An 18158-nucleotide genomic window follows, 5' to 3' on the forward strand; every position below is an offset into this window, starting at 1 on the left:
CGCAGCTTGTGGGCGGGCGCGCCGGCCCCACCCCGGACTCGGGCTCCCACCTTCTCGCACTCACCGAGTTCCTGCCCCGGGCGAGGGTGGCCTGTGGCGGAGGAAGCGGAACTAGTGACTGGACCTTTGGTGCGCACACCCCCCAGACGTGGGTAGGGACGGGAGCGGGGCAGGGGGCTACCCTGACTCTGGAGTGACCCGTTAGAAAAGCTGAAGCCCTGTCCCCGTGAAACAGACGTCTGGCAGAATGGAAGAGCCACAGCTCCCATCTTCATGGATATGACAAATATCCCCCTTATTGGACAACCGCTAATAAAACCTTTATTTAAAAACAACAAAAAATTCTCTTCTTTATTTGATAGGCCCAGGTATCAGCGCCCACTCCCAATAAAGCACACCCACCCACTCCCACCCCGCCGTGTGTCTCACACATACACACACACAATCTAGATCCATCTTCATTTCTTGTTGGCCTGGGCAGTGCCAATAACACACTGGTTCACCTGCGGGCAGGGGATTTAGACAAACAGGATAAAAAATTTTCAGCAACCAAAAGAACAGTTTTCCCAAAATCACCTCTGAACCCTCAGTGTTAGGGCTGTCCTCAGAGTCCTGAAATAAGGGCTCTGAAAGCAGGTTCAGGCTGGTCCCAGTTCTCCCGTGCCCACTGGGCACACTAGATCTGGAAGAGGAGGAAAGGCCAGAGAAGGGACAGAAGCCCCTCACAGGAGCAGAGAGAGGCACTTCTCCTAGACACCCCTAAAGCCCTCCCATGACTAGTGCTCAATAAGCTAGATAACACGTCAACATAAACATAGGACCCAAAGTTCCTTAGAAAATTAATGCTCTTCAGTCTAGGGCAGGAAATGTACAAGATGAATCTGGAGAAAGGACTACTGGGAACTTGTCTAAAGGGCACAGGAGCCAAGTTGGAGCTTCCACTGGCCAAAGGCGGGCAATTTGGCATCAGAAAGAATAATGACTTCAAACGATATATATCAAAAGTACAGGTAAGATGTTACCTCCTGGATAAAAACTCACTGGTCACCTTTGGAAGTTGCCAGGATACCAACTTATAATAGTGAAAATTGATGAAGAATATAGCATTTATCCCATCTTACCTATATGGACTGAATTTCAGAATAAACAAATAGATGACAAGGGGGAGAGCTCAAGAATTGTGATTAATAAACGTAGAACAGCTGAGAAAATTAGAAAATCACCATTTAAAAACTCCCTAATGATGGACGTGAGTTTGAGTGAACTCCGGGAGTTGGTGATGGACAGGGAGGCCTGGCGTGCTGCAATTCATGGGGTCGAAGAGTCGGATACGACTGAGCGACTGAACTGAATAATAGATCTAGGGCTCCCACGGTGGCTCAGTGGCAAAGAACTGCCTGCCAATGCAGGAGAGGTGGGATTGATCACTGAATCGGGAAGATGCCCTGAGAAGGACATGGCAACCCACTTCAATATTCTTGTCTGGAAAATCCCATGGACAGAGGAGCCGGGTGGACTACAGAGTTGGACATGACTTAGTGACTAAACAACAAACAATAGATCTAGATAGCATCGCTGATAAAATCATTAGGGGAGAAAGTTGAAGGGAGTTTCTAAATGGATAGATTGGGCTGACAATATCCAAGTGCAATGATCAATTTTTATATCATTAAAGGTGAAACAACTAGCAGGAGGGGGAAAAAATGGAACAACTCAATACTAGGTGCTTCCTGATATGATGCAATAAAATGTATCATGCCATTTTCTTGCCAAGAAATTTGAATCTGATTCAAATCAAGCCTCCAAACCTAATTACAAGAAAACAAAAATTGTGGAGGAAAGAGGAAGCAACCAGCCAAAATATAGAATATGATATGTTCTACAGGACAAATCACCGCACTTCAACAAATAAATGTGGGGGTGAGATTATTACAGATTAAAAGAAACTCTCAAGACCATTTCAACGAAAAAGGGTGGTCCTTGCTTTGATCCTGAATGGAACAAATCCTAATGTATAAAAGGCATTTGAGACAATCAGGGAAAATTTAATATAAACTGAGTATTAGAGGATATCAAAGAGTTCATGTTTTTGGGTATTAATGATGTTGGTAGAACTTTAACTGAACTTGTAAGGTAGCAAGGGAAATCCTGATTAAAGCAGAAGACCATGGCAGGGCGCTAAGGTGGTCGATTACTTCCACGGCAGCAAGAGTGCAGAAGAACATCTGCAATCTGAGGCCCTGAGCAAAGCCAGAAAGTATCTCAAGGCTATATCCTCAGGAAAATGAATTATCAGAGGAATACATTACTCTCCAAGGTAGTCTATAAAGAAACTTCCTGACTTAACTCTTGTGGAGGGAGCTTAAGTTTCTTAGAGAATTCATACCCTGAACACAGCTGACCCTTGTGGGGACTGGAGCCTGAATTCACGCTGTGTATTTGGAATAGCCTGAAAAACCTGTATGTCTTTGATCCAGGAATCCCATTTCAAACAATCTCTCTCTGGATAGTTAGATGTAACCAAGCAAATATAGAATGATATGTACAAGGTTAGTCAATATAGCCTTGTTTGTACTAGTAAAAGGGTGGAAAGAATCCAAGTGTCCAGTAGAGGGAACTGGTGGATAAACTTTGGTGCATCCACACAGTGGAGTCCTAGAAATGTAAAAATAATGGGATGATCTCTGTGTGCTGGTGGGGAATCATCCTGGGGCTGTCTGATTTTCTTCTTTTCCCCCACTCTCCCTGGCCACCGCCCCGTCCTTAAGGTTGTCTTGTTAATCAAAAACAAAAAAAAAGGCAGGACAATATATAATACATGAGAGAGAGGGGAAGAGATGTCTTCTGTAAGAAAGAGGGAATCCCATGCATATTGCTTGTATTTGCAAAAAGAAACACTGAGAGAAGTAAAAGGATAAAGGATGAGAACAACTACTAGGATGGGGGAGAACGCGGTGGGCAGGGCAGAGGCTAAAGCTCACTTGTATACAGCTTTCTACGTAGGTTTGACCTTTCAACCACCTAGTTTTAAAAACTTAATTCACCCCCGCCAGAAGTCAATAATTAAATGCCTGGCAAATGTACATCCTTTCAGGATGCACGTGCCGCTGGCCCCAAGGACCAGGGTGCAGAAGCCTACAGTCAGCAGGAAGCCTGATGGGGATGGGGCTGCTAGTGACCGCACCTTGGAGGCGAAGCGTAGGGAGTTGAGGGACTCGGAGACGTTCTCTTCTAGGGGAGAAATGTTCACAAACATGAGCCTATGGACAGAGGAGAGGGGGGCAAAACCCAGAATCAGTGTCCAGGTCTCCACTACGTCGCTGCCCCCACCCTGACCCTGACACAGTGGCTCCCAGACCACCCCTTCTGCTCACATCTTGGCACTGCCACCCAGAGAGTTCTGCAGCAGGTAGGTGAGCTTGCTGTTCCGGTAAGGCACATGGGACTCCTACAGGGTAGAAAGGGACAGGCAATTAGGACAGGGCTGGGGACAGCCAGCCTCAGCTGCTTCCCAGGGCCCACCTGCCCCCACCCCCATTCCTACCTTGTTGCTCAAGGCCATGATGACCAGCCCCAGCGTGGACAGGCTGCTGTTAATGGCCTGTGTTTCCCGAAGACGTTCCCGCTCCCCAGGGCCGAGTGCTAAGCCGGGGTCTAGCCGCTCACTCCCGGCCAAGTCCACCAGGCTGAGGGGGGCCGCACACTGCAGGCCTCGGCTAGCGTGCTCCCCAGAGATCTGCAGCTGGAACACGCTGTGACTACGCGACGAGCGCTCATTCTGGGCTGTGCGGGCCACAGCCCGGTTCTGGCGGGCTAGATGGAGCAGGGCCTCCACCTGGGGCAGCAAGAGGTGCAGTCAGGCAGTGGTGAGCACATAGCCAGGTCAGGCATGCATGGTCGCTTCAGTCTAGTCCAACCCTTTGCAACCTGTGGACTGTAGCCTGCCAGGCTCCTCTGTCCATGGGATTCTCCAGGCAAGAACATTGGAGTGGGTTGCCGTGCCCTCCTCCATGGGATCTTCCCAGCCCAGAGATCAAACCCCCGTATTCTATATCTTCTGCACTGCAGGCAGATTCTTTACCCACTGAACCACTTGGGAACCCACAGGTCAGATATGGCAATAAGCAAGACCCAGCACCTGCCTTCTTGGTGCTTTTTTTGTAGCCAGCGAAAGACTAAATAATTAAAATACACAGTGTATCTGAGAGTATCAAGGAATTAAAAATAGAAAAGCAGTGTGTGATGGTGAGGGTTTCAATTTTACAAAGGATAACCAGCAATAATTTCCTGACCATCCGGTGGTTAGGACTCAGAGCTTTCACTGCCAGGGCACAGGTTCAATCCCTGGTTGGGGAACTGAGATCCCATAAGTCATGCAGTGCAGCCAAAAGTTAAAAAAAAAAAAGATGGTCAGGGATGGCCTCAACACCTTAAAATCTTTAAGGTGGTGAGGGAGCAATTCAGCCCTGCTGGGAAAGGAACGTACGACCATGTCAGGCAATGGAGAGGAGGTACAAAGCCCTGATTCAAGGGTGTGATGAGCAGGCTGAGGAAAAGTCCAGAGGCCAGCAGGGGTGTCGTGAACTGAACAAGCAGTGTGGGCGGAGATGAGACCGAGCTCACCGTGTGGGGCCCAGGGTCACCCGCCTTATGAGGTGCGCCACTGCTCTCCACGCCTTGGTTCTGTGAAGGTGGATGCACCTCACAGCCCGCCAGCCAAAGCCAAACGTCCCATCTATCGTCGCCACTCGCCTTTCCTCATCCTGGCCTGCTCCCCTACCTGCGTCCTGCGTCGCTCTGCCTGCGCCCCAGCCCTCCAACCCCATGTCCAGGCCTAGTGGCCCTCAGCGCTTACCTCCCTCTCACAGGAGACCGGAACATAGCGCGCGTTGGTGACAGTGAGCTCCTCGCTGCCTGGCCCTGCCCGGCGAATCTCACACTCACCCCCCTGGCCCTTCCGGGTCCCAGTGGCCAGCAGGTCTCGGACAGTCTCATTGTAGATCTCTACGTAACTTGCCACAAAGCTGTAGGTCCAGCCCTGGCCACTTAGCTCCTGGGCCACAGAAAAGAGGTGTCGCAGGGCACGAGGGATCAGCCCCTCCATCTGGGGGTCTCCCCCAGGCCCACCCTCCATGGTGAAGGTCTTGCCACTGCCTGTCTGGCCATAAGCAAAGATGCACACTGGATAGCCATCCAGGGCTGACTGGACAAGCATGGAAATCTCCTCAAACACTTCATCTTGTCCACTCCCTGGTGGGAACACCCGGTCAAAGGAGAAGTCATGGCGGGTAGGGCCAGCTGGCGCCCCACTCAGGGTCCCACGCCGCTCGTCAGACCGCGAGAGGCTGAGGCGGGTTGGAGGGTCAGAGGGTCCACAGGGGCCAGAGGGAAACTGAAGGAAGCCAGGGGATGGGGTGGACTCCCCTGGAAGGACGGGGCGGACCCGGCAGAACACACGGATGTTGCCTTTGAGTTCCTGCAGCTGGTTGTGTAACCGCCGGCGCTCCATCTCGAGCCCGTGGAGACGGTCTTCCCGCTCAGCCAGTACAGCCTCCCGGGCTGCAGCCTCCTGGCGCAGAGATGCCACCTCTTCCTGGCTGTCCGACAGAGAAGCTTCTGAGGTCTGCAGCCTCCGCTGTCCAGAACAGAACAGACATGGATGGTGAGACGCGGCAACCAAGAGTAAGAAGTTTCATGATGGGACTGGGGGTGGGAGGTAGGCTGGCCCCTGACCCCAAGGACTTCAGAGTCTGGTAAAGAAGAGATAAGTGAATATAAATCGTAGTATTAGAGTAAGGAGTACATGGAGCACCAGAAAGGGCACAAGGAAGAGGATATCTAGGCTGACACCCCAAAGCGTGGGAGTAAACCAAGAAAGGATGGGGTGCAGAGAGAATATTCCACAAAAAGGGATGTGCACACGCCAAACGCCCTGAATTGAGGATCAAGTCATTTGACAGACTGCAAGTAACTCATTCTAGCTGGTGCTCACCAAGGAGCCAAATGGATGACAAGCAGGAGAGAGAATGCATGGGGACCTTTATCAGTGAAGACGGACAGAAAGAAAAGAGGTGGAGAAGTAGAGGAGACGCAGATGGGAGAGGGGTGGGTTATGGAAACAGAATGGGATGAAGTGGGGCGGGAAGCAAGACAGTCAGAAGTGCGCAGAGCAGGGGAGAGCAGGGAGCAGGGTGGGGGATGGTGCTGCCAGACAGAGGTGCTCAGGACTTCAAAGCCCCAAACGACTTCTGGGCCACCTAGAGAGAAGGGTGGCATTAGAGGAGAAGCCAGCCCTCACCTCCTGCTCTCCCAGCCGGGCAGCCAGTCCCCTGCGCTCCTCCTGCAATCTCAGCTGTTCCTTCTGGAGCTCTTGCACTAAGCCCTCCTGCGTGCCCAGCCGCTCTTCCAGCTCCAGGACGCGGGCACTCAGGTTCCCCAGCTCCCGCTGGCCCTGCTCAGCCTGGGCCCGCACCCTGGTCAACTCCTCTTCCAGGGTCTTGCGCTCTGCCCCCAGGGCCAAGGCCTGTTGCTGGGCCTCCTGGAGCTGGCCCCGCAGCTGTTGGTTCTCCTGGTCCAGCACCTGCTTCCTCTCACGGTAGCATTTCAGCTCTGCGTTGAGGTCACATAACTGCCCCTTTAAGTCCCAGGCCGGACGTTTGGGTTTCTTCCCTCCCACCATGGGAGGCGCGGCTGTCGCTAAGATGGGCACAGAGAAGACAAAGGTCAGGGCAGCCCCAGTTCTGTCTCCCTCCCCCCTCCTCGCCTTAGGCCTCCACACCTCCTCCATCAGGCAGGGAAAGGACCAAAAGGACTTTTCTGGGCACTCACCACCTCCTCTCCCCAGCCCAGCCTCTCACCCAAGATCTTATTTGTCACCTACTTCCAGGCTTCTGGACGGGAACAACAGGACCTGGCTTCTGAGTCTTCAGCACTAGAGAACCAGGAAGGTGGCATCAGGGGTGATAACACCAGGGTCCCTCCACCTCTACCCGCCTCCCTTCACCCCCAACCCCTTCTCAGCCCTGGCTCTCACACACTATTATTACCTGGGGCAACAGCCGTGGAACATCGGGGTGCTGGCTTCCTGGGAGCTTTGGGCACTGTTGGGAGACAGGGGAGAGGAAAAGCAGAGTCATGACTTGCAGAGATGGGAGTGCATCCAAAGACAGAGGAGTTGCTTTTTAAGAAGATTATAAATAAGATAACCTTCCTCTTCCTCTAAATCTGACCAACTCCTAAAGATATCCTTCCTAGGACCAACATGCCAAGAAACAAGCTGGACCAAGACAAGCGAAAAGAGCAGGGCGGGGGGTGGCGAACGACGTGTGAAGTATGTTAGAATGTGTGTAAAACACACTGGGGAGCATGCCCATATTTGCTTGCAGACCCACAGAGCACCCCTGGCAGGACTTGCAGCTGCCCCCAGGGAGGGGGCTGGCTGGCTGGGGAACAGAGGCAGGAGGGAGGCTCTCACTGCACAAGAACTCCTGTGCCTTTGGGACTTTGAAACCCGTGAAGCGTGTTACCTATTCAAAATCAGCTACGATTGACAGAAAAGACACAGACAGACGTGAGCTCAAGAGAGCTGTGGGCTGGCTCTCTCCGGCCCTGGAGCCCACCTGCGGTCTGGCCTTGTGCCTGCGGCCCGGAGCTGAGGGCTGCTGCTCTGGGGTGGGTCGTGGTCACTCTGGTGCCCAGGCCTCGTGTTCTTTTCTGGGGAAAGACAAGGGTCGGGTGGGGTCCACAGCTCCATCCGTGATGGTTTCACACGCACGTCCATGGATCTCCAAACCCAGCTCACCTTCTCCGGCTCCAAGGCCTCCTCCATCTGGTCGGGCCCCCTCTTCAGCCTGCGTCCCGAGAGAGGCAGCCGGGAAGCAGCCTTGGCCAGGGGTCTCTTCAGCTCTATGTTCCCCTTCACTTCCAACAACGGGGACCTCTGCTGGGAAGAGAGAGGCCCTTCAGACCACACCCTGAGGCCCAATGTCCCAGGAGTTCCCCTTTATGGCCCCTGAGCCTGACTGTCAACATCATCTCCAACAAGCATTAACTCAGTACCCCTGGGGCCACACGCTGGGGCTCTCAGATGAGGTGCCAGCCAAAAACCATGGAGGGAGGTGGGACATGACACAGTCCCTAAGGGACAGGACAGACAGACACATGCTGGACTTCAGCTAACTTTAAGGGGAGGACCTAAACAAGCAGTGAAGGAACCCTCCTTTTGGAAGGCAAAAACTCAGCCTGCACATGGCATGGCTAAGAAACCGATAAACTCTTTTAGTGAGAGCTGAGAATCATAAACAAGGGAGTGACTTAGAAAAGAGACCAGGCTGAGGCTGGGTGGGAGGAGTAGGTAACATTTATTAGGAACAGTTTCAAACGTTTTATCTGTATCAACTGACTTAAACCTCACAGCAGCCCACCCAGGAGATGCTATTATTAGCCCCATCTTGCAGATGAGGGAAGGAAAGCTCTGGGAAGTAAAAGAGCTGGTCTAAGGTCATCGATGAATAAAAGGCAGAGCTGGGGTTAGAAGCCAGACAGTCTGGTTCTGGAGGCTGTGTTTTTAACCACTGGACCACACCGTCTCATAGGGCACTGATGCCACGCTAAGGAGCTTAGGTTTGGGCCCTGCATGCATGGAGAGTCAGATACAGTTTCTGATCAGGCATGTGAAAAAATATACAAAAGAGGTTGTTATAAATAATAATAATGAGTGGAAGTAGGCTGACTGGCAAGGGGAAGATAAGAAAGTAGCAGCATGACCAGTTTGGAGAGCACCAAGGACAGGGATGCAGTGGGGGTAAGGGAAAGGAAGAGCCTCTCCTCTGAGCAGCCCAGCTCAGGGTCTGGGGATTGCGCCCAACCTCTACTTACTCCTGCCTTGGGAGACCAACCATCCTGGTTTGCCAAGGACTGAGGGGTTTCTTGGGACACAGGACTCTCAATGCTAAATCCAGGTCACTCCTATGCAAACTGGGACACGTAGTCACCCTTCTCCTATCCCCTCAGGAAAGAACCACGGATAGATCAATTTCTGATTTTCACTATGGATAACTATTAATTCCAAGGCCAGTTTCTCTCTGCCCTTCAGTTTACTTCATTCATTCAATATTTACAAAATACCTATTCAGTTCAGTTCAGTTCAGTCGTTCAGTCGTGTCCAACTCTGAGACCCCATGAATCACAGCACGCCAGGCCTCCCTGTCCATCACCAACTCCCGGAGTTCACCCAGACTCACATCCATCGAGTCAGTGATGCCATCCAGCCATCTATCCTCTGCCGTCCCCTTCTCCTCCTGCCCCCAATCCCTCCCAGCATCAGAGTCTTTTCCAATGAGTCAACTCTTTGCATGAGGTGGCCAAAGTACTGGAGTTTCAGCTTTAGCATCATTCCTTCCAAAGAACACCCAGGGGTGATCTCCTTTAGAATGGACTGGTTGGATCTCCTTGCAGTCCAAGGGACTCTTCAAGAGTCTTCTCCAACACCACAGTTCAAAAGCATCAATTCTTCAGCGCTCAGCCTTCTTCACAGTCCAACTCTCAAATCCATACATGACCACTGGAGAAACCACAGCCTTGACTAGATGGACCTTTGTTGGCAAAGTAATGTCTCTGCTTTTCAATATGCTATCTAGGTTGGTCTTAACTTTTTTTCCAAGGAGTAAGCGTCTTTTAATTTCATGGCTGCAGTCACCATCTGCAGTGATTTTGGAGCCCCCAAAATTAAAGTCTGACACTGTTTCCACTGTTTCCCCATCTATTTCCCATGAAGTGATGGGACCAGATGCCATGATCTTCGTTTTCTGAATGTTGAGCTTTAAGCCAACTTTTTCACTCTCACTTTCATCAATTTTTAGTTCCTCTTCACTTTCTGCCATAAAGGTGGTGTCATCTGCATATCTGAGCTTATTGATATTAAAATGCCTATTACATGCCAGGAAATGATCTGGATTCTGGAGTAACAGTGGTCCCTGTCCTCAGGATGGCCACAGGAAGGTAGGCAAGTAAAATATAAATAGATGATTAAATCTTACTAAGTGCTATCAGAAAAGGACCCCGAAGGAGGGAGTGGGCATCCAGTTTAGATGGGGAGAGAGCGTTAGACACAATCCTACAAAGTATTTTTAGGCTGAGCCTTGAGGATGAGAAAGAGTTGGCTTGATGGGCTTGGGCCAAGGAGGAGCATTCCAGGCAGAAAGCAAGGAGAGGGATGTGCAAAGAACGACAGATTATTCTTTTCAGCGAACACAGGGATGTGCAGAGAAAGTGGGGAGAGGAGGGTAGAGGCAGGAGGGAAAGATGCGGCAGCTGGGATGCCAGCATGGAGTCTGGGGTCTACTGAAACCAAGAGGACTCTGACATTTTTAGTCAGGAGAACAGTATGATTCAATTTGTACTGAAAAAGTGAACTGTGGACTTCCCTGGTGGTCCAGTGCTTCCACTGCAGGGGGCTCAGGTTCGATCCCTGGTCAGGGAACTATGATGCTGCATACTGCACAGTGCAGCCAAAGAATAAAAACATTAAAAAGGTTTAGGGGCTTCCCTGGTGGCTCAGTAGCGAAGAGCCCACCTGGCAGTGTGCGGGACACACACCCTGGTCTGGCAGCTATTGAGCCTGCAGTCTAGAGCCCGAGCTCCACAAGAGAAGCCACCACAATGAGAGCCCACACAGCAACTAGAGAGTGGCTCCCACACACCACTCGAGAAAAACCCGAGCAGCAACAAAGACCCAGCATGGCCAAAAATAAATAAATACAATTATACAAAAAAAGATAAACTAAGGCATATTTTTAAAGTTTTTTTTTTTTTTTTTTTTAAAGCAAACCATGTCCAGTGCAAAGAATGAATGGAAATAGAAGATGAGGGTTATCACAGCAGAGGGATGGCATCTTTCCCTCATCCATTCATTCACCATGGGTCTGTCCTACTAGGTTTGTTGAACGATGCTCTGGACCAGATGCTGTTCTAGGCTCTGGGGCAAGAGTAACGAATGTAAAGTCCCTGCCTGCCCATAGCTTACTTTCCAGGGCAGCCTTTCCAAACTGGGGTACAAGAGAAAGCTCTACAGAAAATGAACTGTCCCCACTCCAGTATTCTTGCCTGGAAATCCCATGGACAGAGGAACCTGGTGGGCTACAGTCCATGGGGTCGCAAAGAGTCGGACACGACTGAGCAACTTCACTTTCACTTTCAATTTGCCAAATAAATAAATGTATTTATATTGAAAAAAGAAAGAAAGAAAGAAAATGAACTGTCTTCTCAATTCTCCCAAGAATGTAAACAGCTCTCACCATTCTAACAGCTCAAGAGAAAAGTTAATTCATTAGATACAAAGATGCCTTAGGGCATTAGAGCTTACTTCCCCAGAACTCAGTAGAGAGGGGATATTCTAAGAGTCTGAGGGCTAAGCAGAGGTAGCATGGGGCCGGGGAGCAGAGGGCAGGCAATGAAGGAGACCAAGACTGGCCGACTCCAGGAAGCCTGCCCTGCTTCCCAAGATCACAGGAGGAAAAGCTGTGTTTGTTTTTCAGTAAAACTTCTCGTTTTTAAATATTGTTGATTCACATGCAGTTGTGAGAAGTAACACAAAGAGATCTGAGAGTACGTGAAGGCTAATTTTTAAGAAATGCTAAGTTTAACTTCAGGGAAGTGAGGCTGAACTACTTGTGATACAAAGAGGTTCAGGCATGCTCACAGAGAAAACTCTGAAACAATCTGATATCCTGTTTTTTTGTTTTTGTTTGAAGTTTACTGGTTTATTATCTTTCCTTACATTAGACTGTGAGCATCACAAGAATATGTCTGCTCTGTTTACAGCTACAGAACCAGAGTGTCTAGCACAATGTCTGCTATACGGTAGGACTCAATAGTTTTAAAGGAATGAAATTAGATGGCCACCAGCAGTGAAAGTGAAAGTGGCTCAGTCGTGTCCAATTCTCTGTGACCCCGTGGACTATATAGTCCGTGGAATTCTCTAGGCCAGAATACTTGAGTGGGTAGCCTTTCCCTTCTCCAGGGGATCTTCCCAACCCAGGGATCTAACCCAGGTCTCCCGCATTGCAGGCGGATTCTTTACCAGCTGAGCCACAACAGAAGCCCAAGCATACTGGAGTGGGTAGCCTATCCCTTCTCCAGTGGATCTTCCTGACCCAGGAATCGAATCAGGGTCTCCTGCAATGCAGGTGGATTCTTACCAACTGAGCTACGAGGGAAGCCCGTCTACCAGCAGGGATTCAAACTACTGGCTCATATACAAATAAAAATGAAAAACAAGAGGTTGCATTCTCTTTTTCCTGCCACTTGCAGAATTCTGCACAAAGAATAATGATTTTAATTTTTAATTAAATGTAATATTAAAATTAAATTTTTCTTTTCAGTATTTCAAAGTCAAACATTCAATTTCTTAATCAGCCGTGCCCATTGTTCTCCCTACGCTAATATAGTGGATCACCGAAAGACCTATCTCCTTGGAATTTGTGTGGGTTCAGAAAATGTGTTCAAAGGTTTGTTTACTCAGGACAACTCCAAAGAGCACAGTATTTAATTTTCTCCCATCTATAAAGCTGGACAGGACAACTCCCAACTTTCCACATAAGCTCCTTCCATAACATAAAAGCAGATTTTCATTGACCCCTCCTATACCACTTCCCAGGTTCGGAGATGGGCACCCTACTGCTAACTTATCCATGTGCACATCTGCTCCCGCCCCTCACCCACTCAAGAAGAGCACCCAGGCAATCCTTCCTTCTCTGCACCATCACTTCCCCTTTCTCCCGGATCCTTCCAGTCAGTATACAACACACGCTGTTACTGCTTCCAACCAAAAAGAGTTTTTCTCTCCTAAACCCTATCAGGATTTCAATCCCACCATTCCACCAAAACTGCTCTCAAGGCCACAAGTCACCCTGTGTTGATCACTCCCTCTTACTAAGTTCACTTAGCTCCTGGGAGACCATCCTCTCCTGGTTTTCCTACCTCTCTGGTAGATCCTCTTCATCTCCCCAAATTTTAACAGTGGTCTTTCTAATCTCTATATTCTAGGCCACTCCTATGGCTTTGCACACTCATATGCTGCCACCTCCCAAACTTACTTTGACTTTACACCTCCAGCCCAGACTGACTCTGAAGTCATACTGCCTTCTCAATGTCACCATTTGAAATCCTAGTAAACACGCCAAACTCTGACTGCCTGACATCTAATCCTTTCAACCTTGCAGCTTCCTCCATCTGTTGATATAACTCCCTCTTTCAGCTGCTCAAGCTAATACATCTAAAGTCCTCTCATTCTCTTATATACCACAAAGTCCAATGTCAGCAAATGTGGCCAACTCTATCATCCAAATAGATCCAGAATCGGACCACTTGTTACCACTTCCCCTGCCACTCCCATGACTCAAATCGCCATCATCTCTCACCTGGATTATCACCCTCCACTGGTTCTCAGCTAGGGATGACCTCATCCCCAGGAGATGTGTGACAGTGTCTGGGGACACTTTGACTGGCATGGTTAGGTGGGGGTTGCAACTGCCACCTAATGGGTAGAAGCCAGGAATGCTGCTAATCAGCCAATGAATAGGACAGCCCTCCACCCCCAATACAATGTCAATAATGTTGAAAGCTGAGAAAACCCGCCCCATTCCTAACAGCTCTCCTTGTTTCTATCCTTGCTCCTTTACAGGCTAATCTCAATGCAGCTGCTAGAATGGTCCTCTTAAAATGTAAGACAGATCTTGTCTCTCTTTGCTTAAAACCATCCAGTGATTCACCACCTCACTCAGAGAAAAAAACCAAAGTCTTCACAGTGGCCTGTGCAAGAAGTCTGTTATCTGACTTCCCTTACCACAACATTCCCTCTTGCTCATTTCAATCCGGCTTTGCTATACAACTCTAGGGACTTTGCTCTAGGGGATTCCCTCTGCCTGGAATGATCTTAATAACCCCTTGCCTGTTTCCCTCACTTCCTCCAAGTCTTGATTCACCTCTCACCTTCTGCATTGGGAGCTTACTAAGACCACCCAGCTTACTAAGACTTGCCAGCTAGCCTCCCCTCTTCCCCTCCTAATCTGCTCAAACTTTTCCTTTTCTGGATAGCCCTTAAAACCTTAACAGCATTAGACGATTTACTTATGATATATTGTCTGTCTCCCCAAAGAATGGCAGCTCCATGACGACAGGGATCTCTGCTGCCTCCCAAGCACATCGTTAGGTGCCTGGTAAATATGTGATGAATAAATATGAGAAGGCTTCTATTCTTTTTCATTGTCACAACACACTGCTCCACTGTCTGGCTGGCAGGATACAAAAACTATCTCTTTGTAGCAACTTGACTTTGGGTAAATCTGAATGCCAAACACTAGTAAACAGAGGATTCTGGCAGGAGCCCTTTTCTGGCACCAGACGTCAACCCACTCTCACTGTCACAAACACACTTCTCTCCGCAGGAGGGAAGAGGCTGCAGGAGGTCCCGGGGTGCCGCAGGGTACTGATGAGAGAAGACATTAAGTTAACCAGTCCCACTGAGCAGAGATCTCTGCAAAACCTGGGGAAGGAGAAATAATGCAAAGTCCTCAGTTCAGAGTAGTACTCCATCCCTCTTCCCTTCCGATGCCCCCAAGCGGCTGCAAAAAGGAGAGAAAGGACACCAAAAGGCATTAGCAAGGATTCGGCTTCAGTCACCGTTTCCCCAGGGCCATCTCGGAACTCACACTGAATGAACGGGAGGGAACGTGTTCAGACAAGCCTGAGGATTCGAAACGGGAAATCCTGGATACATCAAAGTGAGGAAGGGTGAGGGGGCTCCCTGAAGCTGCAAGAAGGCAAGCCGACGTGCCCCTGCCCTCCGGGGCCGCTGCCTGCCTTCTCCGCTCTCCACTCCGCATCCCTCCCACGGAGCGGATCTGGGCCCCGCAGGCCGGACCGAGGCCTCCGGCCGGTCAGCGCTGAGGGGTGCGGCAGCCGGCTGTCGTCCCCGCGCCGCCCGCCACTCACCTGCGGCTCCATGTCCGGCTCGGGGCCACGCACGCCGGGCAAGCGCGGTGAAGAGGACACCGAGCCGGGGCTCTGGGGACCCGCGTTCTCTCGCGCGCTCGCGACACAGGGTACGCGCGCTCCGGGTCCCTGCGTTGCCGGCCCCTGCGCTGCCACACCCGCCACTTTTGAATTTCAACGGCCGCCACCGGGGCTCACCTCGCTCGGCCCGCAGGGGCCAATCGTCGCCGTCGCCACAACCCAGGGCCAATCGCAGCGCCCGCCGCCTCCCAAGGCCACACCCCGCCTGGCCGCCACCGCCTCCTGCCTGGCCGCCACCGCCTCCTTCCTGCTCCCCCCTCCCGCCGCGGCAGGAGACTGAGCCCCACTTCCGGCACCACTTCTTCTTTCCTCACCCCACCCCTCCTTCAGCGGGAGGCGCGCGGCGCTTCCGCTCGGCTCCCGGCCGCCGCTCGCAGCGTCAGAAATGGCCGGGAACGCGCCGGCCGAGTGTAACTCGTGTGGGGGCGGGGACGCCGGCTCAGAGGAGGCGCGCCTGCGCAGAAGTACCTGTGCGGGCCGCGGGGCCGGACTAGCGCCTCCTAACGGCGGCGGCAGTAGGCAACGCGTTCGCGAGCCAAAAACTGGACCGGTGGGGTTGCGGCTGTTGCGCGAAGTCCCCGCGCCGCTGAGAACTGATCCCCGAAGCTGGATCCCGCTTGCTGTTGTCAGAGTGAATGATTCTGCTCATTTCCCCCGTCTCTTTGGCGTTTCTCACCACATTTCAGGACCTTGAGTACTGCTGGCCGCTGCATGGAAGCTCGACGGTGGGGATTCGAGGTACAGAGAAGGAGGATTTTTCTCTGCGGTCACCCTTTACGCCTTACCTCCTCTGTGTACCTGGGCGCTGTTACTGGTGCTGGAGAACTGACTTGAGTGCTTCCGAGGCTAGAACCCACGGAGGATTTACTGCTTCCGTTTATGGAATATTTTAATGCTTTTCAGATAAATCGCTCAATTTACTGGGATCTTAATATGTGTCAGGAGAAAGCAGTGGCACCCCACTCCAGTACTCCTGCCTGGAAAATCCCATGGACGGAGGAGCCTGGTAGGCTGCAGTCCATAGGGTCGCTGAGGGTCGGACACGACTTAGCGACTTCACTTTCACTTTTCACTTTCATGCATTGGAGAAGGAAATGGCAACCCGCTCCAGTGTTCTTGCCTGGAGAATCCCATGGACGGGGGAGCCTGGTGGGCTGCCGTCTATGGGGTTGCACAGAGTCGGACACGACTGAAGTGACTTAGCAGTAGCAGTAATATATGTCAAGTGCTTTCCATTTCTTATCCGCAAACCAGAAAAAGGAGACAGGTTCAGAAAGGTTAAGTTAACAAGTGCACAAGTAAGGAACCACACTGCTGATCGGAAGTGTGATTGAATCTAGATTCCACTAGCTTCAAAATGCAAGGTATATCGGTTATCTCACAATACTTCTAATATTCTTAGTAACAGCAACAACCCCTGACCTGTGAATAATTTGCAGAGTGTTTCTACCACCCCCTAGTCATCAACCAATCCTGGGGGTAGGCAGGGCAGGGATTTTATTTATTAGACTGAAAGCGGATTCTTAAGGGTTTTGTCTTATGCATAATTGGAGACACAGTTCAGTTCATTCCCCTTGTTGTGTCTGACTCTTAGCGACCCCATGGACTGCAGCAGCCAGGCTTCCCTGTCCATCACCAACTCCCAGAGCTTACTCCAACTCATGTCCATAGAGTGGGTGATGCCATCCAACCATCTTATCCTCTGTCGTCCCCTTCTCCTCCCACCTTCAATCTTTCCCAGCATCAGTCTTTTCCAACGAGTCAGTTCTTCGCATCAGGTGACCAAAGTATTGGAGTTTCCGCTTCAGCATCAGTCCTTCCAATGAATATTCAGGACTGATTTCCTTTAGGATGGACTGGTTGGATCTCCTTGCAGTCCAAGGGACTCTCAAGAGTCTTCTTCAACACCATAGTTCAAAAGCAATTCTTCAGCACTCAGCTTTCTTTAGAGTCCAACTCTTATATCCATACATGACTATTGGAAAAACCATAGCTTTTGACTAGATGGACCTTTGTTGGCAAAGTAATGTCTCTGCTTTTTAATATGCTGTCTAGGTTGGTCATAGCTTTTCTTCCAAGGAACAAGTGTCTTTTAATTTCATGGCTGCAGTCAGCATCTGCAGTGGTTTTGGACCCCCAAAAAATAAAGTCTCTCACTGTTTCCACTGTTTCCCCATCTATTTCCCATGAAGTAATGGGACCAGATGCCATGATCTTAGTTTTCCAAATGTTAAGTTTTAAGCCAGGTTTTTCACTCTCCTCTTTCACTTTCATCAAGAGGCTCTTTAGTTCTTCTTCACTTTCTGCCATAAGGGTGGTGTCACCTGCATATCTGAGGTTATTGATATTTCTCCTGGCAATCTTGATGCCAGCTTGTGTTTCTTCCAGCCCAGCGTTTTGCTTGATGTACTCTGCATATGAGTTAAATAAACAGTGTGACAATATACAGCCTTGACGTACTCCTTTCTCAATTTGGAACCAGTCTGTTGTTCCATGTCCAGCTCTAACTGTTCTTGCCTTGAGAATCCCATGAACAGTATGAAAAGGCAATTGGAGACACACCAAACTGGAATTCAAGCCACCTATCTTCTAATTCAGTGCTTTGATTTGAATTCAAACTTGTGCTTGTGGAGGGGAGCAGACTGTGTGGAAACACAGTGTCTCAAAAACCCTGTCAGCATCCCCCAATCTTTGAAATCCTAGGAAACCGACAAGGAGAAGGAGCCTGAAGAGTGAGCAGTGATGAAGGAAACCAGAAAAAAACAGCACTGGATGGGTAAAGATAGGATGCCTGATGAACTATGGACTGAGATTCATGACATTGTACAGGATACAGGGATCAAGACCATCCCCAAGAAAAACAAATGCAAAAAAGTAAAATGGCTGTCTGAGGAGGCCTTACAAATAGCTGTGAAAATAAGAGAAGTGAAAAACAAAGGAGAAAAGGAAAGATATACCCATCTGAATGCAGAGTTCCAAAGAATAGCAAGGAGCGATAAGAAAGCCTTCCTCAGTGATCAGTGCAAAGAAATAGAGGAAAACAATAGAATGGGAAAGACTAGAGATCTCTTCAAGAAAATTAGAGA

At 50.1% G+C, this 18158-nt stretch overlaps 1 protein-coding gene across 2 annotated transcripts; it reads right to left on the minus strand.

Moving 5' to 3' along the window:
• Positions 1 to 295: 295 nt before the first annotated feature.
• On the minus strand, positions 296 to 15154 carry KIFC1 (kinesin family member C1). Of its 2 annotated transcripts, none has more exons than XM_006050324.4 (11): positions 14992 to 15154; positions 7802 to 7939; positions 7620 to 7713; positions 7047 to 7100; positions 6881 to 6931; positions 6299 to 6696; positions 4856 to 5635; positions 3545 to 3835; positions 3375 to 3448; positions 3185 to 3260; positions 296 to 503 (listed from the first exon to the last, which is right to left on the minus strand). In XM_006050324.4, exons 1-11 carry the CDS (start codon positions 15001 to 15003, stop codon positions 459 to 461), a joined length of 2013 nt encoding a protein of 670 aa, XP_006050386.4. In that variant the 5' UTR covers positions 15004 to 15154; the 3' UTR covers positions 296 to 458. The 2 variants fall into 2 exon arrangements, with proteins under 2 accessions (XP_006050386.4, XP_044787277.2); XM_044931342.2 differs by having other exon boundaries at positions 7802 to 7942.
• Between the last annotated feature and the right edge of the window lie 3004 nt (positions 15155 to 18158).

The sequence above is a fragment of the Bubalus bubalis genome, chromosome 2, assembly GCF_019923935.1.
Source record: "Bubalus bubalis isolate 160015118507 breed Murrah chromosome 2, NDDB_SH_1, whole genome shotgun sequence".
Taxonomy (NCBI): Eukaryota; Metazoa; Chordata; class Mammalia; order Artiodactyla; family Bovidae; genus Bubalus; species Bubalus bubalis.